Raw genomic sequence first — 24,675 nt, 5'->3', positions numbered from 1 at the left:
TATTTGTAGCTAAACTGGATTGTGAATAATAAACATGTAGGCTATTATTGGTGGTCCTCTCTTATTATGGCACGTTATCCTGTATTATTATCTAAAAAATTGTGACGATAATTAGTGAGTTTGTCAGCGATGGATAATGTGATTCATTTAAACATTTACACTGGAAATAAAATAACATTTTTAATAATATAAAAAATCTATATCTACCTATATATTAATTGATTGACCACTGCTAAATAAATATTTTTCAATTTAAAATAAAGACCAATCTGGCAACCCTGAATGGGACGCTTTAATCTGTCTCTTCACAGACGCCCCTCAATTACCGACAAATGGCGAGAAAGCAGATACTGCGCATGCGCCTTGAGCCGACCTTCTCCAAAACGCTTTCAGTCCAATCGCCCATACAGAATAAGTGGGAGGTTATTAATTTCATGGACTTTTAGTTATTCCTAAACAATACATCATAACGTGTACATTTTTACACAACTTTTTTTTAAATATATAATTTTACTCTCTCTCTCTCTCTCTCTCTCTCTATATATATATATATATATATATATATATATAGAGAGAGAGAGAGAGAGTAATATATATATATATATATATATATATTTAGAGAGAGAGAGAGAGAGAGTTTTTTATATATATATATATATATATATATATATAATTTTGCGAATCTCATTTTTTCCCCATGCTTTAATTTTATTTGAATGTTTACATAAATAACTATTATCAGTTTATTCTCTACGGTTTTACACTATCGCAATGGTGTAATTTTGTACGACATCATACAATATTCTTTATCCTTTGTTAAAGCAGTTATAAATTTACAGAAAAGGCTTCACATATAATTTGTTGAGCTCACAACAATGCAACATTAGGATATATTTTTCAAAAAAGCATGTTGTTTCGCCTTTAGTCCACTGTGCTTTCAAGCAAAATATAAAAATTCATAATGAATAGGTCCAATATAGTGTTTAACTGATTCCGCCCATTAAAATATTTTGGGTTACTGAAATCCCATCCTACTATAATACATCAACCATTTTAGATAAAGATGGAGAAAGAAGAGACCAAAGGCTTCTTTTTTAACATTAATTTATTCAATACAGATATTTTGTACAGTTATTATATGGACACACAATCCGGTCTGTCTTTCTGTAAGTCACCACATGACAAATGTTATTTTGCCCAATACCTGAATTGACATTCAAAATGGCATAAAAATTTTATTCAGGCTGTCTCACATTCTGCACCACAAAGATAAAGAGAGTGTTTGGAAAAACTGTTCAGTCCGTGTGACGGCAAATCAGAAGTATTGTACTTTAGTTACAGTAAGTGCCACGCTTTAAAACAGAGTTCAGGGCTGGTATCTCTTTTTGGCCATAGAGTTTCCAAAAAACATCACTGTATTATCCTCATTTTGAATTATTAGACAGGCAAGAATAATACCACAATGTATATACTGCAATCCTTTGGGCCTCTTAACCTTAACTTGAAGCTACCTCTGAACACTTTATCAGGGATCATTATTGATGGAGATAACCTTGTTGATAGTCTGTCGGTCAGTCAGAGCGTGTGTGAGTGTGTGTGTGTCAGAACGCAGACATTCTGTCTATCTGTAAAGATAGTCAGCCTGAATATTGGCTGCAATCTCAGCCTCCCATTTGTCTCCATTATTGAGCAACTTTTCTTTGTTATAGAGAAGTTCTTCATGAGTCTCTGTAGAAAATTCAAAGTTTGGCCCCTGAATAAAAGGAGAGACGAAAAAAGTAATTAGGCATGGTTGTCTTGCTGTTTAATAAGTGCAACTGTGCCATGCACCCCTCAATACTATGTGACGTTCAAACAGATCAAATGGCAAAAAAGTTTATGGAGAAATATATTTTTTTCTATAACTATAAAACTGACTAGTGCTCACCTCTACAATGGCATCCACAGGACACGCCTCCTGGCAAAACCCGCAGTAAATACATTTTGTCATGTCGATATCGTAACGGGTTGTTCGCCTGCTGCCATCAGCACGAGGTTCAGCTTCGATTGTAATGGCCTGGGATATGACAGCAGATGGATATATAAGCATGTGTGTTTTATGTAATTATGATGTTTCAGTATATAACATTTTAGTTGTACTCTCACAGTTGTAAGCCACCCCTTATTTCCGCATATTTAAAAAAGCCAGTAGTGTTTAATTTTTTTTTTATGTAGTCTTAAGTTCTCCAGGCTTCCTTTTTGGCTCTCATTTTTATCATGTACTTGCTCACCATGTTCAGTTCAATCCCTATCTGTACCTGACCAGTTTCAGAGAAAATGAATAATTTTTGGCTACATTCATATTACAGATATTGTTCAAATTAAATTTTAGTTATGAATTTCTCGCGCCCCAGTGCCTATGGATCCCTGCGAATGCCCTGCGCATTTTGCAGGGGCAAAAATTTTCATGGATCCTGATCTTTCCCTTTTCTTACTCGAAACGTCACATGGTTGAGTATTGGATATACAGGTGCATCTCAATGAAATAGAATATCATCAAAAAGTGACTTATTTCAGTTATGTAATTCAAAATCTGGAACTCATTATACAGATTCATTACACACAGACTGATATATTTTAAGCGTTTATTTCTTTTAATTGTGATAATTATGACTTACAGCTAATGAAAACCCAAAATTCTGTGTTTCAGAAAATTTGAATATGTCTAAAATCTGTCATATTACTGTAAAAAAAATTATAATTCTGCATTAAATCACTTTAGGCTGGTAATGTTAACATAGCCTTTGTTGGTTAAGCCACACAGTGATATACTGAAGGAGAATACATGTTTGCCCTTTACACTGCATTTTAAAATCATATGTTACTTACAATATAAAATGAGAAAGATTAAGCGAGCTAGAGGGATACAGAGATAGCTGGCTACTCCCATTTTTCCCTCCTAATAACTTCCTAAACTTGGTTTGCAAACAAAGAACACACATTAAACATGTACAGTATAATTCTTTTAATGTTTTAAATGATGATTTAGCTATTTTTCTAAAATTAGTAGTTAAAAAAAAACCCAAACATAAGGAAAGGATTGTGTGAGGCTACCACACATAGTTAAAAGTTTACTGAGCTATAGAAAGTGGTTGTGTGTATACCTGTGCTGGGCAGATGGCCTCACATAGCTTGCAGGCAATGCAGCGCTCCTCTCCAGACGGGTACCGGCGCAGCGCATGCTCTCCACGAAAGCGAGGGGACAGTGGGCCTTTCTCAAACGGGTAGTTAATGGTGGCAGGCTCGCGGAAAAGATAACTCATAGTCATTCCCAAACCTAAAACATGGTAATTTCATTATCTTTATTATATTTATTATAGATAAACGAAATGAAGCTTACAAAAAAAAAAAAAAAGATACTATGGCATAAGAAGAATTTCATTCTTTTTATTAATATTATTAAATTCTAACTAATTCTACAGATAAAATAAATCAATTACACTCTAATGTGGCCTGTTCTTAATCCCTGATATCATGTTCCTCAGAAAGACGAATCAATTACACAGACCTAGATTGACTAAGATATCATAGCTAATCAACTTAATTAGGAAACTGAAAATACAATGCTTTGGGGTTTAAAGACAAAATTTAGTTATTGACCTCGGAACAGTTCTGTCCAGAGCAGGGTCTGAGCTGCTCGGTCTGTGATGGATTTCATATCATTAGCGGGTTCCTGAGCATTCACGTACTCTGCAAAGAAAGAGAGATTATATAATATACAACATTTGATATTATAGAATGGATGCCATTAATGCTAAATATTGCATATGGGGAGATGCACATTACACTTACTGTAGCCCTCTCTGTGTGTTGACAAACTGAGAGGACGCACAAGACTGTGGCTTGCTCCAAAGGAGCCTGAAGTAGGAAAAAAAAAGAAACAGGAAGAATATTTATTTATTTATTTATTATACATTTATTCTTATGTACATTGTTTAAGCCAAAAATGCATTCTCAGCATGAAAACATCATACCTGGCCTGGACACAGAAAAGAGGAGACGTAACGTTGCAGCCATTACGCCTGGAATAAAATACATGACAGTTAAAAACAAACCACAACAAAAAATGGAAACAAAAAACAAACTTTTGTGTAATGTATGCATGTATTTAAGGCTTCCTTTAGAAAAAAGAAATGCAAAATATGTACATGAAATATATGTGAAATATTGTTGTGAAATATAATTTCTTTAATTATTCTACACAAATAATACACACAAATGTGTTGATGAAAAATTACTCGGGAACATCAGGATTTATTTCAGGATCATTATCATTAATATAAAGATCAATACATTTTAATTTCCTTTGGGATCAACAAAGGATATTTTAGAGAGAGAGAGAGAGAGATTTCTCCCGTCTTGGGGCCGACACTGAATCCAGTGGTTTGAATTTGGACAGTGGGTGGGAATCGAACCCAGCCTTCCGCATGGTGTAAACAAATAAATAAATTGATGTGGGACTTGCCTCGAGATTATTAAAGTCTCTCTCTCTCATTGTTTATTTCAAAACCACTAGAATAAATATTTTTATCTTACTATATTTCTTATAATTGTTTTGACTCTTTGGTATTGTTTCACTAGAAAAGATTTAATTTAACTGAATCTTTTTACCCATGTAGGAAAAAATGGATCAGCAACAAACAGCCTATTACTGACTACCTACTGTACACACACTACTACAAACCATAGCATTATTATATAGGCTCCTTCACACCTTTTATAGGCAATGCTTTGTGGGAATACCGAAAAGTGTTTTAATATTTTAAGACATTTTTTATATATTCAGTAATGTACTACTTAACATACATAATGTGGTTTGGTACAAACTGTCTAACTGGGACGCCGCTACACAGGCGCGCAAAGGCTTGCTCCGAAGGAAACACAAACAAAACACATTCGTTCCGCTGAAGTGAAGTATCAACGGCTGATATCCAGGTCTTTAACATCTTAAAATATTATGCTCGGCTTGTTCCACCGGTCAAGTTTTAACCGAGTATCATTTTGCAACACGAATTGGATGGAGATGTGAATAAGTACGAATGTAAAGAGGAAACGAGTTTTAAACACATAGCCATGTCACCCAGCCAGCCTGTAGGGATACCAGCTCGCTAACACGAGATGTATGAAATTCGTGAAAAGCAGTGTAATGACATTCTCACTGGAGACTGTAACCGTTTTTTGAGAAACAGGAGTAAAAACAATCCCTAATTTTCCCCTCGAGGTTGAAATCACATATCTAGACGAAGACACACAGAAACTTGCTACTGCACGTTCAAGGACTTTCAATGACTTGTCACACCATTGCACCCAAAATTCACAGTTATCGTCAGGTTTGTCTGGATCACACCGTGCAAAATAAGTCGTCTCCACAAAATTTAAAAGAAACGCACACTAAAATCTTACAAAGACCAGGCTGTACATCTTAATTTAGGTACCACTCACCGGCTTGTCGCTATTTGGCCTTCTAAACCAGAACAGCGGACGACTTAACCAACGGACATTCAATACACCGGAAGTGCGTCTGGCCACGTGACTAAATTCAAGTCTCCCCCACTTTTTTTGTTTCTTCCGTCAGTTTTATAGGTTGTGTTGTTATGGTGACCACAAATGAATCGTGTCGTCTTATATGACACTTAATTTTTAAATAATTTAAGCTTTATTGGACTTTCATTTGCTTCACTAGCTATATTGTGTAAACTAGGAACATCTGTAGTGCAATAAGGGACCATGGGTGTTTGTGGTGACCATAGTATTTATTCCTATTTTTACGACTGCGGTAGAATCTCCGGGCAACATTCAAGCAAGAGAATAACATGCAAACTGACCTGAGGGAACTAAACCAGGACCCTGGAGGTACAAGGCAACAGTGATAAACACTACGCCACCGTACGGCCATACATACATACAGAATATGCAATATACAGAGAAGAAGGGCCCATTGTCTATGCTTTGCAACTTTGAGAACTACTACCATAAAGCACCTCCTAAATCATTCTGTAGGTCCAAACTTGGCAAACTTTTCATGCAGAGACCCCAAATGGCCATGACGGATTATGAAATGTTAAAGAAAATTGTCAGTAACCAAAGCATCCAATTACATAAACCACTATTCAGACCAATAATATAATAAAAACAGCTGGGTTTGTTATGCAAAAAGAAAAATAAATAATAATGTAAGAAACGAGTTACAGTTAAAATATCCAGAACAACTCAGTAGATTTTCCAAGATACTTAGCAGCACTTACCAGCCAATTTAAATATATATAACCTATGTGTAAGAGAAAGTGTACCTGAGACAGATAATATTTTTAAATCAAGGACAAATAATGACTATGCATTTTATTTATAACATTAATATACACTCAACAAAAATATAAACGCAACACCTTTTTTTCTGCTCCGATTTTCCATGAGATGGACTTAAGGATCTAAAATTCATTCCAGATACACAATATTACCATTTCTCTCAAACATTTTTTGTTTGATTTGTGAACAATGTCTGAGAGAAATGGTAATATTGTGTATCTGGAATGAATTTTAGATCTTTAAGTCCATCTCATGAAAAATCGGAGCAGAAACAAAGGTGTTGCGTTTATATTTTTGTTGAGTGTATATATATTTTATTATAATGTATTTGCATTATTTTTGAAGACATCTTTTCATGTGCCTAAGCCTCCTAGTAGTTTTTATTGTTAGAGTGAAATTTCTGAAATTAATTGTGAAAGAAAGAGAAAGAATAGGGGAGATTGTGAGTTTCCTTTTAGCTTAAGGTTTAGGCTGCAATTTAGGTGTCATGAAAGCATTAATTAGCTGCTTTAATAATTATGGTACTGATGGGTCCCCACAAGGATAGTAAGACAGAAATATATTTGTGTTTGTCATGAAATGAACCAGAAAAAGCAGAATAAGGAGTTTACAGCTTATGCCTAACGAAGCAGGATAAGTTTAATTAAAGAAAGGGGCGGGGTTCGTCCAACTTGCGTAAATGAGTTTACGCAATTCCCCTTTTATGTGTTTGTTGTTGCTGATTGTTGGACACTGGATTGGGAGACTGCATCTTTACTAAGAAAGTGAGTAAATAAGTATTAAACATTTTTAGATTATAGAATATAGGTACTAATAAGTATTGTATTGTAGCAGATCATTATGCTTTCTAATGTGATTAAGTCTGTTATATAAGTTACATTTTAAAATAAACTAGCTTCTCTGTATAGTTTTTATGTGTATTGTGTATTGAATTATTGTGTATATTTACTTTGGTGATATTTTAGTTGTATACTAATCTTGTTTTTAAAGTGTCTTTGTAATGTATATAACCAGGTTTTAAATGTTTACATGTTTAACAAAAAAAGTCCAATAATGTTTATATGATAATAGTAAAGAAAACCAAAATATTAATTTATCGTTTATATTCTCAAATCTGAATGTGATAAGAAACTCTTAAACTTTCTGTTAATTTTTATTTATTTGTTTTTTAATTTATTTATTTAATGGTTGTACCACACAAACATTTTATGTAACAACCATTTTTTTTTGTCATTTGGTGTTCTCTTTTCTAGTGAATATTACAGCTAACACAACAGATTTGAAGTGGAATTGGTCCATGGTGGAGAAGTCTGTGATTGTGGTTGTTCTTAGCATTGAGACGGTGATGGGAATTCTGGGAAATAGTCTAGTCCTGATTGTTAAAATGTTGGTGAGAACAATAATGAATTTATTGAAGTAATCCTTTTTTACTTTAAGAATGATTTTTTAAAAGAAGCCATTGCTGAAAAGACTCATTAATGTGTATTATAGTGACTTGCCAGAGTATTCAGCTTCTTTGTGTTTTTCCTGTTGTGTTTGAATTTTTTTTTACCAACTGCTTTTAAGGTACCATTTTTTCCCCCACATATATGTAGCCAGTAAAAAATGTTATACTGAACAAAAAAAGTCAAGCTATAGTTATGCACTGACTGTTGGTCAGTCAGTTTGGACAATTAACCCATAAGAGCACAGGCTGATTTCTTCTTTAAGGGAGCTTACGGGGGATATAACACAGACCAAACAAACCACACGGAACAAAGACATCACATCACAAAGCATTTTTCCCTGACAATTTAAGGGGAAAAAGCCCTATGTGACATATCTTACATCAATATTTTCTCAATTTGTTTTATAGAATTTGTTCAGGCAAATGCAATCAGAACAGATTTCGTATAACATTTATGATGTACTTAATCATTAGAATTGTTAAATATGCTGAAACTTACTTTCAGTAACAAAAACAAGCTTTTTTAAAAACTAACTAGTGCTGTCACTTGTGCTACCCAGGCTCACCAACATTTAAAAAATGATGTCATGGGTACATAAATTCACTAATTGTCACATGACTGCACCAGATGTTCATTAGATATCAATGATAAAGCTGAATAAGGAACAAGGGTGTGTGACACTTAGGGAGTCACCAGGGGTTCTTATGGGCTACTGACTTTCCGCATTGTCAAAATTGATCTTAGGGAAAATTATTTGCATGTTCAGTGTGTTATCCAGGCATTGTTCTTAATGCAGAATGAGCAGGCATGTCTTCTTTATATCAGTGAAAGTTTCAATGCCACAATGAAATCCTGGGGCTCGTTAAGTTACCACCATCACCTCACCTTTTCAGCATGACAAAACATGACCCCATGTTTCGAGGATCTGTGTACACTTACTAGCATTTCAAAATGTTTGAGTTCTTTTGTGGCATACATAACCAAAAATGTCACCCACTGATCAACTTTATAATGAATGAATGAGATGACATTCCACAGGTTACAATCAAACTGAACAACTAAATAAGATCAACAGTGGTTACTCAACTAGAGGCATATTTTAATTACACAAGATACTAAAGTGAGATTTTTTGATTGCCACCATGCTTTGGGGGGAATCTTTAACCAAGAGTGGCATTTTTAAAGATTAATTAAAAAGAGAAAAAAAACTCATTTTAGTTGTCTGATTTCCATTGATTAGTTTATTTTAAGTAATTTTAAATGGTTCATTGTTGCATTTATATTTTTGTTCAGTGTAACATATTTTTAAAGGTAGCCATGTTACAGCCATGTCTGTGTTAATGTTACCAGTAGCCTATGCTCCTTCTGCATCATACTTTATTACCAGCCATTTGTATGGTTCTACAACATTATAATACTATAAGAACAAAAGGTAAATCTCTACATCTTGGAAATATCTTGGTCTTCATTTTTTGTCTTCCACAGCGCAGAGATCAATTTCAGTGTGTTTACTGGCTCCCATTTGTCAGTCTTACACTCTCTGACTTGTGTTGTGCCATACTGATCATGACCGGTTCCTTACTGGCTGTTGTGACCGGAGGTCAGGTGTCACCATGGTGTGAATTGGTCAGCCTGTTCAAGTTCACTTTCATCACGTCTTCCATTGGAAGTTTAGGTGAGAATCAATCCCTCACCCATGGCCTGTAGTTATGAGTAAAACTGTTTTACATGGAAATGTGTAATGTTGCAGAATAACATGATTTATAATTTCAGTTTCTTGCTGTCATTAAAGTGAATTAAAGAAAACATAAACCCATACAGTATAATCCACCAATCCAAACCAGGCCTTGGTTGTTTTCCTATAACATGGTTTTATGTCTTATGTATAAGATATGAAATAAATTAAATATCTGTCACTTGCCTAGTTCCACATAAAAAAATAATAATTTTGAGTCATACCTTGTTCCTTCTGTCTCGTTGAAATCACAGCACTCCTCTGTGTTCAGCGATTTATGGGATTGTCCTCCACTAGAAGATGGCTGTCTGTCACCCTAACAGTGGCATGTCTGGCTTCCTGGTTGCTGGGCGCCATTTTCGGAATGGTGCCGGTGATCTTTGAGTGGGTTAGGTGAGATGATTAGTAAAAATATTCATCACAGCTCAGAAAAGTAACTATTTCTTCATCTTTTGGTTTAAATTGCTTCTTAACCCCCGGACATTAGGTTTGACTCTGCAGAGATGCTGTGTGCTGTGTTCTGGGAGAGCAGCTACTCTGACATGATGGTCTACCTACTCTGTGCTTTCTCTATCACAATATTTCCACATTTGCTGCTCATTGTTATCTGCTCCTTACTGACTTGGGCTGGCTATGGGAAAAACTCTGCCAGGTATCATATCAATGAATACAGACACTGTAATTATAATAAATGTACATGTCTTTTACTGTGATTTATAATTTATGTTGTCTCTATTAAGAAGATGTACTAGCCGTAATCATGCACCAGTTAAACAATTTACTGTAATATTTAACATTTAACATATTTATTGTAAACAATCCAAATGCAAATACTGTGACTGCATGATGGTAGACATTTCTGACTTGCACAATTAATTAATTTCGATTAAAAATCATTAACATGAGTAAGAGGAATGGTTTGAAGAAGAGAGGCAGGGGCTGATTCCTTTCTAGTTCTGACTGTAGTTTAAAGCTTTCTATCAGTGGGTCATGTTAGATGACACTTTTTTTTATTAGAAAACAGCTTTCTGAAACTCCCATTTCTCCATTTGTAGGCAAACAGATTTGTCATCCGTCACACCACTGTTGGTGGGAACTTATTTGCTCTGCTATACTCCTTTTACTATGTCAGAGGTGAGTAGTCCTTCACATTGACAAGAAAAGGATTAATTTCTGTACTTTGAAGTTCTGCAGTTTATGCATCACATTGTAGAATGACTTAACTGAATTGGTAGCTGTGTTATATTTATTGAAACAACACTTACAGTCATAATTTCTTCTTCTGGAGATTCATATCATTCCAGTTTTCAGTTTTTCCACTGAGGTTTATATAAACTGTCAGCTGACCTTGCACAATTATATATATATATATTTATAAACTATTATTATTTAATATTTTCCTAACACATCCTAAATTTGTGTTGTGTTCTCAACGTATTCAAGCTCATTCTTCTGGGGAGGATGGATCTGACACTGTCTCCTGAGTGGCTGAGAACACTTTCATCAATAATGGCGTATCTGGACTGTTGTTTGAATCCCATTATTTACTGCACTAACCAAGACTTTCGAGAAGCAGTACTTGCACTTCTGTGGACCAACAGAAAGTCAGTCTTCCCTGAACCTGTTCTGATTAGTGTGACCAAAATAGACACATAATCTTGATATGAAAAAGAAATGATTGTAAAAAAACATGTTGGTGGTCTAAGATACTGTATAATTAGCACTTTGAATATAATTTAAAACTAAATACTGGCAAAAAACAACAACATTGTTTTATTTATTTATTTATTATAAGATATGTGATGCATGGTTGCATGTGATGGATGTTTTTTCTACATATATAAATGTGTTTGTCTCAGTACAACTGCAGGATTAATGTAGAAAAATAACTAACTCCACCCAACTAACTCCCCTTATTATTATTTTTATTGCTTTATTTATTTATTTATTTAAATTTTATAAATGTTACCCTTAACACTATGTCTGGCAAACATAAATTATATACCTCCTATTTACAGTATGTCTGTATTTGTTTAGAACACATTATCTGTTCCTGTGAAATAATGTATTCATATTCAGTTAAATTCCCAGTATTTGTGTTATTTACTTTATTGAACCATTTAAGCCTTTGCTGTGAATGAGACACTGACCTGTTAGTGTTTAAGCCCACTGTATTACTTTAATAAAAACCAAACAATTTAAAAGTTATTAAATATGACCTGGCTTTGTGTTTTAAAGTGTCATTAGTGGACACTCTCCACTTTCATGTTTATCAGTGTCCGGTAAAATTGAATATTTGTTAGTCATTTTGAATTTACGCTATGTATTTTTTTTTTTTTATCCTTTAGACCAATCTATGCACTTCCAAAGTATTTGCTTAAGGCTAACACACCTCACTAGTTACCCTTCGGACTGGAGTCTTTTTTCTGGTTAGCCTCACAAACAAGGCATTCTGTTATAGCCACACAGCTGTTTAGATTCAATGCCATGACTTCTCATCCATGCAATTTCACCAAGTGTTTAAGTAATCTTCATTTACAGTATGATTTTTTTTTGGACCATACTTTTGACAATTTAGCATCCTTAGTTGTTTTCTTTGTTTAATGCAGGAAAATAATTTGACTCTTCTGAAATGGCAACTTTTTTGTTTGTTTAACTTACATTATAGCAGTTTGAGCTGCTTCCTGCAATATAGTATGAGTAATCAACAATTCATAGTAAACACATTGAAACATGTCTACGATAAAAATATTGAATCTTTATATAATTAAAATAATAATTACAAATTCAATGTACAGTTTTTCCTTCTACTGGCCACTTTGTCCTGGTCGGGGTAAAACGTCTGATTTACGACTTTCGTTTGTGCGCAATTTGCGTAAGGTGCGTAAGAAAACAGAAACTGTAGTGGAACTGCAGAATGTCACACACTTTGGACCAAAAGTGTCCAGTGAGAGTTTGAAAGAGACGATATTTGGCCAGTTCGTGGTCTAGTAGTTTTAAAAGCACGAATCCCGCACAGAAGAGCGCGGCTTGGATGAAGTAGCGCCGAGACGCCGAGTCCCCGAAGGCGCGCTGAGCCCCGGCGGCTTGCAGCAGCGCCACAGCGATGTGAGCACCGAGCGCTACCTCGAACCCGCGCTCATGTAGCAGCGCCAGCGCGTAGCTCGCCACAGAGCACAGCTCCACAGCCAGAGCGTAACGTGTGGACCAGCCGTGCGTAATGACCCGACACCAAACCGGCACCCAGGCGAATATGGGCAGCGTGAACCACTGGTCCAGGACGCACGGAGCGCGGCGCAAGGTGGCCAGGCGCGTCCACTGCACCGGTCCGTACGCCAGGGCCATCCACGCGAACACGTCCTTCGTGTAAGCCGCGCGGGGATTATCCATCTTCCGGCTTAGCCAGTAAACACCAACGATGATGTAACCTACGTTCACGAGACAGTTAAATGGCATGGCCAGGAAGGCAGGAAGCTGATCCGCTGTCTTCTCGGCATAGTGATCGTAGGACATGTCCACCAACACATTGTCAAAAATGTCAGTATTCGCCAAAGCAATGCAGAGAAGAAAAGCCAACAAAACGTGCACGCCTGCTGACATTGTTACTAAAACCCTTATTCAATATACAGTACAACGTGGAAACAGATTAGGAGATCAGCAAGAAGTTGTATAATCTACAACGTAGTGCGCAAGTGCGCAGAAAGCGTCACTCTTCACCGTTATCGGGATTTGTATCACCAAGGTGTATATGTTGTTTTCAGTTCTTTTTTATTTATTTATTTATTTATTTATTTAAGTAAACTCTAAAAAAGTGCGTCTGCTCAGGTAACCCGGACAAACACAAACACGACTCGTACACCTCAGTGGTATTTCTACACTTTTAAACAGTTTTTAACCGATTAGTGTGTTTTATTTTGACAGGCATATTCCGGAAGTAACATGCATCGATACAATACCTTAAGACAACCAAATTAAGTCAGACAATTATGTGTAATTAAAGGAAAACATGTGTATATGTATAATTGTTTATGATTATTAACTTTATTACCGCTCCCTCCCGTTTTTTAAATGTATTTTTAACTCGTTACAGGTGCAGGTAGGCTCCAGATCCACACTCCATTCCAGTAGGTGGCGGTAATGCATGTTGTTTGCCATAAAACACAAAAAGAAAAATAAATATGACTCAAGCTAACGACAAAGAAGTAAAGGTTATTTAACTCCAGTTGGACTCCAATTGAAAAAAAAAAACGTTGTTTGAGTACATAATCATATAATCTACATTAATTTAAAAGTCATAAAAACTAAGAGTGATGCTATATTAGAGTCCAACATGACTTTTTAGTTACCAGGTTTAGTTTATATTTAGCTAATCGTCAAGGTGTGCTGCCGTCACCTGGTGGTAAAACTAAGTACAGCTTTGACTTCATACTGGCGTTGAACGGTACATCGAGTGTTCCAAAGTTCTCCATACATTGGATAAATTTACCAAATTATCCTGTCAGAGTGTCATATGAAAAGACAATCGATTTGTCGGAATGTACAAAATGTATGGAAACTATGTAGAGCTTATACTTGTTTATGGGTATATTTGTGTATGGGCCCAACTACACCACTGCCAAATGTAATCATAAATGCATAAAAATTCTCGAAAAACATGAAACAGTGTGATTAATATGTGTGCATGAAAGTGTGTGTGTGTGTGTGTGAGAGAGAGAGAGAAACAAAGAAAGAGGAAAATTATGAAAGGATGAGAAAGCAATAGCTCATAATATGAACTACTACACATTTAATATCCATTGTGTTCATCTCCAGTGGTTGTCTAACCTTGGTCAGGGTCATGGTGGGTAATCTCGTAATTCATAATTTCTTCTCTACTATTAACTGTCTATGGCTACTATCACTCATTCTTTATACTGATTACTGTATTCTGTCCAGGGTCATAGGAAGCCTGGAGACTATTCTAGGGGACTCAGGACACACAACTTAGACACACTGGGCGAGAATCAAACCCTCGACTCCATCTAACCCCTACACCACTGTCCCAACTCTATTGTTCAAGTTCATAAGAATTCGAATTACACCACTGTTAAAAATAAACATTGCCATAAATATAATATAGATCAATATTAAAATATATTAACATTTGCCTAATGAGCAGTTCATAGGCAATGGTGGCCAGAAAAAGAGAAAGAAACTGAGTGGAACAAAAATTAAAAGGGAACCCATCCTCATCTGACTGTCACAAAGTGCAATTATAAATAATTCCATTCTATAACTGTTTGCTATGTAAGTCATAAAGTGTAGTGATATAACAAGGAATTGCATTATACTTTTAACATGAAGTTGATCTTGTTGATATTATCAAGTGTTCTTGTTGGAGACACGAATACTGCCCTGGCAATTTTTTGTCCCAAACCATTGGTAATGGTTAAGGAAATGTATGTTGTGTACAAGTGTGGATTCCAGCAAGGCTAAAATTAAAAAGGAATGCAGCCACTGTCAACAAACCTGAGTAAGCTTGTGTGAGACTGGAGGTAACAACTTTTAAACATAATAGTTCACACACACTCTATGCTTGTGAACCTTTCAGACCCCCTTATTTAACAAGTAAAACATATCAACAAAAGACTTGACTAAACAAATACATTTTCAGCCAAGAAAAACAACGAGGCTGTGTCTAAGTCTTAAACCTACTTGAAAGACTTAATTAATCGAAAAAACATTAATTGAAAGGCTGTTCTATTCCTGAGGGGCACGGTGGTCAATTTTCGTATATTTTATTTGTATAGCACTTTTAACAATTGACATTGTCGCAAAGCAGCTTTACACAATTAAAATAATGATTTAAGTTTATATGAAATGTAAATGTTTATGAATCAAAATGATAAGATTGTCCCTGATGAGCAAGGCATGATGAGGATGTAATTGACTTCCTAAAGTCTGGAATGCATGTTTGTGGGCCTTTCTGTCTTCAGTTTAGGAAGGTTAAGGAAGTGAAAAGCAGCTTTAATTTGGTTGGGGTCAGGTGGCTTATTGGTGCATTAAAAACATTCAGTTTCTTTGCTTTGTGCTGCTTTTGTAGTTTCAATTTGACCCATTATCCAGCTGTACTGTGAAATTCTGTCTTAACAGTTTTGCAGCATACCACTGAATCTGAGCAACCAGCATTACTCTATACAAGTCAGAATTCATCCTGCTATTTCTATCAGTAGTCATATAATTATTATAAGACCAATGGCAGCCATCCAGGCCCATGCATGACACTAACTCCATTTCTGTGCTATATTTTGTACTTTTTATACTTTCTATTTTGCTCCAGTGTTATTGGAATTTTACATTTGAGTGTATCTTTACCATAATTGTATTTTCAGTGTATATTTTAATTACAAAAGGACAGTAATAGTAAGCAGGTGGCACAGATGCCTCTGTGTAAATGGAGTTTGCATGTTCTACTTGTCCTTGATGAGACAAGGAGATGAGACAAAACCGGGTACTCCAGTTTCCTTCCACAGTCCAAAGACATGCAGATTAGGCTAACTGGTGTTCCCAAATTGAGTGAGTGAGTGATGCCTGCTCCCATCACAGATTGTGTCAACAGACCATGTGATCTGCATGCAACTTGAAACAGGTTTTACACTGGACACCTTCTTATTCCTTTGAGTTTGGGACCATGAAGGAATAAGGTTGCCCTGTATCCAGTGGCTAGGCTTAAACAAATAAAATTGTATTCAAGATGAAATGTAACATTTGTAATCCAATCCAGACCTTTAATATTCTTAATTTGTCCTAAAATAACCAAAAACACACCATAATTTGCAGTCAACTGTCCAATTACTTTTGAAGCTGCGAAAATGAAGGGCCTTTGGTGTACAGGGGCCAAACTTTTAAAATTGCCCTGAAACAAATATTACAAAAAACAACAACAACAACAACAACAACACACACACACACAATTGTGGTGGTGTAGTGGCTAGCACTGTCGCCTTGCACCTCCAGGGTCTGGGTTCTAATTGGCGTTTCCAAATTGCCTGAAGTGTGTGTATGTGTATGTGTTCTGTGATGGATTGGCACCTGGTCTAGTGTGTACCCTGCCCTGTGTAAGTCTCCTGGCATTGGCCCCCCCCCCCCCCCCCCATGATCCTGAATACAGGATAAAGTAATATAGACAATAAGTGAGTGAGTGTTTTATACGCTATTAATACTATCCTACCATGGTTACATTGTGTACATGAACTTCAAATTAAAGACTGAAGACAAAAAATGATGCCCATGTCTGCTGCACACAATGAAACAGAGTTGCTATATAATCAGAAAGCTTACCTCTAGCTCTGTGTGGTCGTAATACAAGTACCTAAGACTGGCCATAATTAAGGAAAAAGAAGTTAATAAGCATCAAGTGTCTAATGTTCTTTACACAGTTATTGCCTTTTTTTTAAACTGGTGTCTCTCATCTGGCATTGATGAAATGACTGTATATTATCAGTATAAATACAGTGTATATATATATATATATATATATATATATATATAGGAAAAGTATGTCATTGGTTTCTAAAGCTGCATTATGGCCAAACAACACAAGCATGGAGACAAAATTCTGATCATAGGCAAGTAGTACATTAAGCAAGTACTTAATGTGCTAAGTGTTGTACGTAAATTTATAATAGACCAACTGTAATATCTGACATCTAAGAGAATGGCATTTGACAGAAAACCTGTATGGGTGGTTTCAAGAGCCAGTTGAAGAAATTATGGTCATGAACTAGGAAGAAAGCAATAATGATTGCTAGAGACAGAGAAATGGGAGGAGATATAAACATAAGTAGTAAAGAAGGAAACTTAAAAGAGACAAAGAGTAAAGCAGGAGATCACAGAAACAATAGAAGCGGTAAGAAAGGGTTTTTTATAGTTTTTAAAGGAGAAAACAATAAACCACAATGTTTATAGCATAAAAATGTTTATTATTAAATTAGCCAATATACTGTAGAACAAAATGTGTAAGTAGGAACTGAAAAGTAATTGCTAAAACTAATTAAAATTCTAAGTTGTTATTATTATTGTTTTTTAAAGTTGTTTTTTGTGCCTTTACATTCAGATGACTGAAGAAAGACCGGCATCCAACAGTATCTCTGTACTTCACTCTATGCTAAACCGACTAAAGTCTTCTGAGAAGCTGCAAGGTTCTTCTCATGTTACAGCTCAACACCTTCAACTCTCCAAGGACACAAACCATTGTGACAGTGTATTTAGCCTAGCGTCAGACAAACCGGAGTGGAATTTTGCAAGCTCAAATCCTTTAGAATGCTCAGTTAAACCTGGGGGACAGAATGATGTGGACATAGAAACAGAATATTTGACCCAGACGACTGTTATTCAAGAGCCCAGTCCTACTTCAACAACATTTTTAAAAAATGGACGATCACCTAATTTGTTGCATGATTTGATGGAAGATGGCAGGGAAGATTTACAGCCCAGCAAGAGTAAACCCTCATGGGAAGAAGTCATAGAGGACCACATATCACAGGCTGAGTCACATGCCAGCATTCTAAAAAACAATCCTCCTCATGGATCATTTATGCATGTCCCAACAGGATCCTGCCTGTCAAACCCAGAACCCAGGTTTGTCAAAGTAACAAATGTGCAAGTGGAATATGAAATAATGAAGCAACCTTCCTGGACTGAGAATACAGTAAGTCAACAAGTTCACTTAGCAATATGCTAATGACACTTATTACAGTGTATAGAAATCTAAATTAATTTGGAAAACTTGAAAAGTAACAGAACTCTCTGTTAATTTCTATGGTTTCCAATCAAATAAATGAAAAATAAATTAGGTTACATCTGTGGAGGAATCAGTGAGTTCATCCTTCACTCCTGAACTGCAGAATCTCGACAAGGTGCATGTGAATTTACAAAGGCAAGTATCTATAAATATATACACACTCTGTTCCAAAAAGCAGAAACTGATACTTAGTCCTGTAAGGGAAATTGAATTAATTAGTGAGAACAAAGTGCAGTAGAGCACAGATTTAGTAACAATTATTCAATATAGCAAATAAACTGTGTACAATAACACACACAGACACACACAAAGAGAGAGGGAGAGAGAAAGACAGTTTTTAAAAACAGGTATTAAACACCTCAATGATTTCTTGCCATGGGAAGCAGGCTTATAACACTGGAATTAGCTCAACTAGCAATCTACCTTACCTTACTTAGAGGTAACCTTAACCTTACCTCTAAGTAAGAGGTACTTAAAAGCTTGCATTTTTACTTAGGAATATAAGTGAAATTTTAGTATCCCACTTAATTTGTAATTTTCATCTTCTCAGAGAATTAGGTAGCATTGGTTTGTAAGTTTGAAATTCTGTAAACTACACCATGATAAACAAAACTTGTTTGTACAGTATAGCACAAGCACTATCTAAGACAACTCAGCACCCATCTTCTAAATAATGTCTCAAACATTATTTAAGATACGTTTCACATGAATTTTGAGGGATTTCACTAACTTTAGCTTAGCTAACTTGGCAGGAGTATTCTAATGTTACTATAAAGTAGTTTTTCCATAACTGCATTCACATTCAGTGTTAGGTTCCCCAGTGAACACTTTTAGAACTGCAGAGCATTCCGTGAATGTCACCTAACATGTTAGGGTATTTGAAGTTTGTACATACCTGGTTTAACCTGTATGTCCAATTTCCCATTCCTTGCTGACATTATAAAAAAAACTGTCTGGAATCGAACTCTAATATATTATGTTTCTAAAACAGGAGTGCTTCGCTAAAAGATTTCAAGCTTAATCTTGAGCCTATCAGCTTGTTGGAGGAGATTTGTACAGGAGAACAATGGGCAAAATTCCTGAATTTTGAAGATTCCCCAGTCCAAACAGATGCTACAGACTGCTTACAGACAGAGGATTGTTGTCAATCAAATGTTATTAGATCTCAGGATGCAGTCATAAAACCAGACCTATCAGCTGGCAAAGAGCAGTCAGAGATCAGTTATAGTCCAGAAAGTATTACTGGCCATCAGGTGATTTATACAGGAGAAGAATGGGCAAAACTCTTGCATGTTGAAGATTCCCCACCCCAAAAAGATTCTAGAGACTACTCACAGACAGAATATTCTCATCAATCAAATGATCAAAGATCTCAGGATGCATTCATAAAGCCAGACCTATTAGCAGGCAAAGATGAGCCAGAGATCAGTTATAGTCCAGAAAGTATTACTGGCCATCAGGAAATTTGTACAGGAGAAGAATGGGCAAACCTCTTACATGTTGAAGATTCCCCACCCCAAACAGACGTCACAGACTACTCACATGCAGATGATTCTTATCAATCAAATGATATCAGATCTCAGGATGCAGTCATAAAGCCAAACCTATCAGCAGACAAAGAGCAGTCAGAAGTCAATTATAGTCCAGAAGATATTACTGGCCATCAGGTGGACAGTGTAGCCCACAGGACAGCAGATTTACCTATTCTTGCTCTTTCCAAAACTGTAACACAAATGGCATCTGACGTTTCACACTATGAACAAGTTGAAGGCAATGAAAATGAGCGTGTATATGTTAATGATAAAAACAATCTAACAGAAGTTGATGACATGCCACTTGATACATCTGCTGTCAAGGTGAGGCAAAATGTAAATAACTATTTGCAATTAAGCTATTACAATTATTGTAACATCACAATAAAAATAAATATTTTAACATAAACATTGTCCTTTGTATTTTACAAAGACATCAGGAGTACTAGAGAATTCTGCTCTGAACAGTCAAACCCAACTGAGCCAAAAAGGAAATCATCAGCCACCAGGTTAGAAAACAATAGAATTATAGAGGTTAGATGCATGTGTGTACGTAGGAGGACATGACTGGAGATTGGAATAATGAGGAAATTCTTTCTCTCTCCATATTTCAGGAAATATCAGTATTGGCTTTCTTCCCCAAGATTCCCAAACTGTTCTACTTAACAATAAGAGAGTAAGTACATCCTGATCTTATCAATCTGTCTCTACTGAGCTAAGGAGCTTGACTGCATCACTGACAAAAATCACAAATTTCACTTTTACTGCAGGTGCTAGAAAGTAATGCTACAGAACTGCAAGTGACATCAGAAGAGTTAAAATCCTACAATAGTGATAATGACAATGACAAACTTTATGAAACTGATCAGCTATCAAACGAGGCAACGTCAACAGACGTGCCCCTTGATTTCTCTGTTGTCGAGGTAAGAAGTATTTTGTTTTGTAAATGTTCTTCATTTGCATGTAAGATGCCTGTATTTATGTATGGTGTGAAAATAGGTTTTATGTAAGAAATACATATACAGTATAAGATTCTACATATCATAATTGTTTCACAATTTACTAAATGCATTAAAATAATTTCTTGTATTTCTTGTTCTCTTTTACAAAGTCATCAGGAGTTCTAGACAATTCTGCTCTTAAGAATCGAATACAGTTAAGCAAAAAAAGAAAACATCGCCCACCAGGAAAAAAAAATAATGGTGAGAATTAAGCCTAAAACAAAACAATACAAGTAGTTGGGTAAAGTGACATGCATTGATAAAGTGGGAAACCAAAGTTTACTATATGACCAGTCAAATAAAGTTCTTACTCTTTGCATATTTCAGAAATTCCCAAAATGAAGTTCTCCCCCATGAATTTTATTCGCCAACGCAATGCTCCCACTGAGTCTGTTCAGTCTCACCATTCTTCAGAACCTTTTGTTTCCACTTCTTCTGCATTTTATAATCCCCCAATGTCACATGATTCCAAAGATTTCCAAACACCCGCTCCTGGTGATAAGAAGGTCAGTATATTCAGATCTCATAAACATGGCAACCTGGATGACACTGTCAAGTTTGAAAAGTTTGATCTCTAGAGCACATAATTGCACATAAATATTTGATCACGGAATGACCCACAGTTTAGTATAATATTAAGTGATCAGAATCTCAGAAATAATCTTTCTTTTTTAAAAAAGAATTTTTTTTTCTTGTTCTGACCCTGCAGCAAAAGGCAAAAAACAGATTCTTGATACCAAAGCTAAGGAAGAAGAAGACTTAATTCATTTCTGGAAAGTGTAACAGGAACCTGGGTCAAGCAAATCATCAGTATACTGTACATGGGTGGGAACGGAACTGCAACCTACAACCTGTAAATATAGATTGAAACCTAAAAATATAACTATTTTATGTAATTTCTTTTGTATAAGCTACCTATTTATAAGCTTGGCAAATAAGAAAAAGTGAAATACCATGTCAAGATACTGGACAAGTGGAACTGGTTTAAAAAATGTGTAAGAATATGATTATTTGGGCATGTCCCACAACCATAAACTATGAGATACACCTTTTCAATCCAACTTGCTACAGAAATTGTATTTCTTATTCAGAGCTACTAACAATGATAACAGTGAAATCTTTATTTTAGCCATTAGAATAAAGGACTTTTTATTTTCAGTGGTGAGACACTTCAACAGCAAGGGACATAATGTCAGGGAAGTTCCAGAAGGAAGCTGGACTACACTATATATCAGCCACCACTTATATGTAATTATGTGGATCTGTTCTCTGGATCTCTTTGTCTCACTTTTATCATCCTTTGATGCAAAATACGCTGTGACTTTGTCCTTGTGCTCATAAACTTTATGTCCCAGCCCAGTTACCATAGTTCATGTTTATTGTTTTGCCATGTTGTGTGTATCATTGTTGTGCTATGTTTGCTGAAGTGGATCTGCCTTTAAATGTGACAAATAACATTAATGACGTCTCTGTTTGCATTCCAAGCTGTTGGTATGAAAGCAAGGGACCCACAGGAATGAATGTCATGTACTGTACTGTACATGGGCAATCGTTTCAAATACCAGTTGGTTTCACTTCCTACAGCCCCAATTACTATGTTTGTGCAGCTTACAGAAAGATTATGACAGCTCAAATAAGCCATGAACAGGAATCTGGGACTATAGTTGGCAAAGACTCAACAACACTTGTCAGTTGATTAATGGCAAAAGGATAATTTTTTCCCCCTTCCCAATTTGTGTAGTTATTGTATGCTTGTGCCCACTGTAGCCTCAGATTTCTGTTCTTGGTGGAATGGTTTCCTGCTGTTGTTGTTGCTGTAGCCGAGCCGTCTCAAGGATCGATGTCTTGTACATTTAGAGATGCTTCTCTGTTCACCACAGATGTAAAGAGGCGTTAATTGAGTAAACATAGACTTCCTGTCAGCTTGATCCAGTCTGGCCATTCTCCTCTGTCCTCTCTCAGTAACAAAGAGTTTCTGCCATCAGAACCATCATTCTGTGTAGGCCCTAGACTACTTGTACATGACAATTCGGTAGATGAACAGTTTCTCAACTGAATAAAACATATGAATATTTTTATTTAATATAAAAATACCTTTACACTTATATGAGTGCACGTATTTATGAAATATAATTGCACTGACTCATTTGTGTTGCTTTGATATGTTTACTAGTGCAGATTACTCAGATTACACATACTACAGATTACAGAAGGGGTTGATCACATATACTAAAACATCCAACTTTTAACCATCTATCTTATTGCAAGTTGGATTTAGAGCATTAAATTCCCACAGCTTACTTAGTCCTACAATGTCTAACTTATAATCAGTGTTCATATCCTTGAAGTACATTCCTTCAGCCTTCTCATTTATTTCTGCAGCAGATCCATATTATAATTAAACTAAACTGAATGGCTAAGATTTTATCATCTAAAAATCCAACCTTTTTTTTTTCATCAAAATTACCAAAGACATCGCTTTTAAAAATCCAGTAGAAAGAAATGAACAGTTTCACTTAAAAAAAAGCACTTTAAATTAAAGAGCACATGATTTTTGTCCAATGACAAGCAAAAAATTAAATAAAAATAATGGCACACACCTCTACAAGAATCTGAGCGACGATGCTTTTTCCTCTACAAACAAAAATAAAATCCTATTTCCTCCAATTTCCCTAATTCTACCATATTATGTAAGAGTGTGATTTTGTTTTAAATACATGCAATAGAAATTAACTACCTAAGAGAGTAAAATGTATGTTAAAATAATTTATTTACTGCTTATAGTAATTAATTTTACTTAATAATAGCTCATAAAGCTTTAAACCCTGTCATCAAATATTTATTTGGATCATATTAATATGATGATCTCTATTACTAAACTGTTTAATAGTTCTACTACTTGTGTAATTGTGGATATTTAAATGTACTTCTACTCACAGTGCTACTTTATGCTTTAAGTTAATTTGGTGTTGTATTGCTATAGGCCTGAAAATGACCATGCAGATATTACATTTGACACTGAAGCGTTTAAATACAGGTGTCCCAAAAGTAATAGGGCAATTATTGAAACATCAGAAATCATATAAATTGCATTATGGTTATTTATAATTTCTTATTTCATAGCACTGTTAAATTTTCAATTAATATTAGTCAGAAATGTTTAATAATTAAATAATAGCAGCTATTATTTTCTATTAACCAACACAGGTTGTGTGTTGGTTAATAGAAAATAAATTGTAATAAATGTATTGTAACAATAAATAAATCTTTTAAATAAATAAAAAAATGTGTGTAATTGGTAAAATGTTTATTAAGTAATTTTGAGTAGTCTTCAGTGGCAGGCTCTGGTCAGAGGTAAGGCTGTGGCTTCACTTTTTCCTCTAACCTCAGAAAAAGATAAATATTATCCTCCTGAGACCCAAATACCCTCTTATGAGGATATATAATTTTTCATCCATATAAATAAAGCTTTTGTCTGTACATTGGACAGAACTCGCTCTTTCAATCATATAATCGAAGGACCTGAAACCAATCTTAGAAAAATTTCTGACTGTCTCTCTGTATGTCTGTCCTGAAAAATATTAAATCAAAATGTTAACTAAAGGAAAAGTTAGGAGCACTTTTGTGCCAAATTACCTCGCAGCAGCCATCGTTTTTTTGGGACAAATACAGCACTCTTCTCCTTAATGTGGGCATGGCTATACATATCACTCAACAGAACCAATCAATGCGATAGTTTACTGTATATAAACAGAGCCTGCGGAGGAAACAGAACAACCGCAATGCCTCTACAATGTGCCCACATCCTCACAAAACATAAACATGACAGACA

At 35.4% G+C, this 24,675-nt stretch overlaps 4 protein-coding genes across 4 annotated transcripts; 2 read left to right on the top strand and 2 right to left on the bottom strand.

Moving 5' to 3' along the window:
• Positions 1-1,087: 1,087 nt before the first annotated feature.
• Positions 1,088-5,559, bottom strand: ndufs8a (NADH:ubiquinone oxidoreductase core subunit S8a). The gene is made up of 7 exons (XM_053501818.1): positions 5,482-5,559; positions 4,014-4,061; positions 3,832-3,897; positions 3,640-3,729; positions 3,144-3,316; positions 1,928-2,056; positions 1,088-1,753 (listed from the first exon to the last, which is right to left on the bottom strand). Exons 2-7 carry the CDS (start codon positions 4,054-4,056, stop codon positions 1,622-1,624), a joined length of 633 nt encoding a protein of 210 aa, XP_053357793.1. The 5' UTR covers positions 4,057-4,061; positions 5,482-5,559; the 3' UTR covers positions 1,088-1,621.
• Positions 5,560-5,727: 168 nt separating this feature from the next.
• Positions 5,728-12,034, top strand: si:dkey-9i23.8 (beta-1 adrenergic receptor). Its single transcript, XM_053501809.1, has 8 exons — positions 5,728-5,892; positions 6,934-7,109; positions 7,599-7,735; positions 9,279-9,468; positions 9,783-9,921; positions 10,016-10,180; positions 10,584-10,662; positions 10,972-12,034. Coding segments are annotated over exons 2-8 (924 nt in total). The 5' UTR covers positions 5,728-5,892; positions 6,934-7,108; the 3' UTR covers positions 11,185-12,034.
• Positions 12,035-12,111: 77 nt separating this feature from the next.
• tmem187 (transmembrane protein 187) lies at positions 12,112-13,237 on the bottom strand. The gene has a single exon (XM_053501815.1). It carries the CDS (start codon positions 13,126-13,128, stop codon positions 12,376-12,378), a length of 753 nt encoding a protein of 250 aa, XP_053357790.1. The 5' UTR covers positions 13,129-13,237; the 3' UTR covers positions 12,112-12,375.
• Positions 13,238-17,387: 4,150 nt separating this feature from the next.
• si:dkey-9i23.6 (uncharacterized) lies at positions 17,388-24,233 on the top strand. The gene is made up of 10 exons (XM_053501789.1): positions 17,388-17,416; positions 17,624-18,217; positions 18,363-18,445; positions 19,302-20,166; positions 20,276-20,351; positions 20,457-20,518; positions 20,613-20,765; positions 20,954-21,044; positions 21,171-21,349; positions 21,553-24,233. Exons 2-10 carry the CDS (start codon positions 17,624-17,626, stop codon positions 21,604-21,606), a joined length of 2,157 nt encoding a protein of 718 aa, XP_053357764.1. The 5' UTR covers positions 17,388-17,416; the 3' UTR covers positions 21,607-24,233.
• Positions 24,234-24,675: the final 442 nt, after the last annotated feature.

Source organism: Clarias gariepinus, chromosome 8 (genome assembly GCF_024256425.1).
Source record: "Clarias gariepinus isolate MV-2021 ecotype Netherlands chromosome 8, CGAR_prim_01v2, whole genome shotgun sequence".
Classification (NCBI taxonomy): domain Eukaryota; kingdom Metazoa; phylum Chordata; class Actinopteri; order Siluriformes; family Clariidae; genus Clarias; species Clarias gariepinus.
The sequence above is the reverse complement of the archived record's forward strand: the minus strand, read 5'-3'. Positions and strand labels throughout refer to the sequence as shown.

What these genes read in the sequence shown, in the direction of transcription:
- si:dkey-9i23.6 (XM_053501789.1), top strand. Translation starts at nt 17,624, where the DNA reads ATGACTGAAGAAAGACCGGCATCCAACAGTATCTCTGTACTTCACTCT. An exon ending in AGGAAATCATCAGCCACCAG is followed by an intron (nt 20,352 to 20,456) that starts GTTAGAAAACAA and finishes TCCATATTTCAG; the next exon opens with GAAATATCAGTATTGGCTTT. An exon ending in CCGCTCCTGGTGATAAGAAG is followed by an intron (nt 21,350 to 21,552) that starts GTCAGTATATTC and finishes CTGACCCTGCAG; the next exon opens with CAAAAGGCAAAAAACAGATT.
- ndufs8a (XM_053501818.1), bottom strand. Translation starts at nt 4,056, where the DNA reads ATGGCTGCAACGTTACGTCTCCTCTTTTCTGTGTCCAGGCCAG. An exon ending in AACACACAGAGAGGGCTACA is followed by an intron (nt 3,730 to 3,831) that starts GTAAGTGTAATG and finishes CTTTCTTTGCAG; the next exon opens with AGTACGTGAATGCTCAGGAA. An exon ending in AGGCCATCTGCCCAGCACAG is followed by an intron (nt 2,057 to 3,143) that starts GTATACACACAA and finishes GTCATATCCCAG; the next exon opens with GCCATTACAATCGAAGCTGA.
- tmem187 (XM_053501815.1), bottom strand. Translation starts at nt 13,128, where the DNA reads ATGTCAGCAGGCGTGCACGTTTTGTTGGCTTTTCTTCTCTGCATTGCT.
- si:dkey-9i23.8 (XM_053501809.1), top strand. An exon ending in GTGATCTTTGAGTGGGTTAG is followed by an intron (nt 9,922 to 10,015) that starts GTGAGATGATTA and finishes CCCGGACATTAG; the next exon opens with GTTTGACTCTGCAGAGATGC. An exon ending in CTCCTTTTACTATGTCAGAG is followed by an intron (nt 10,663 to 10,971) that starts GTGAGTAGTCCT and finishes AACGTATTCAAG; the next exon opens with CTCATTCTTCTGGGGAGGAT.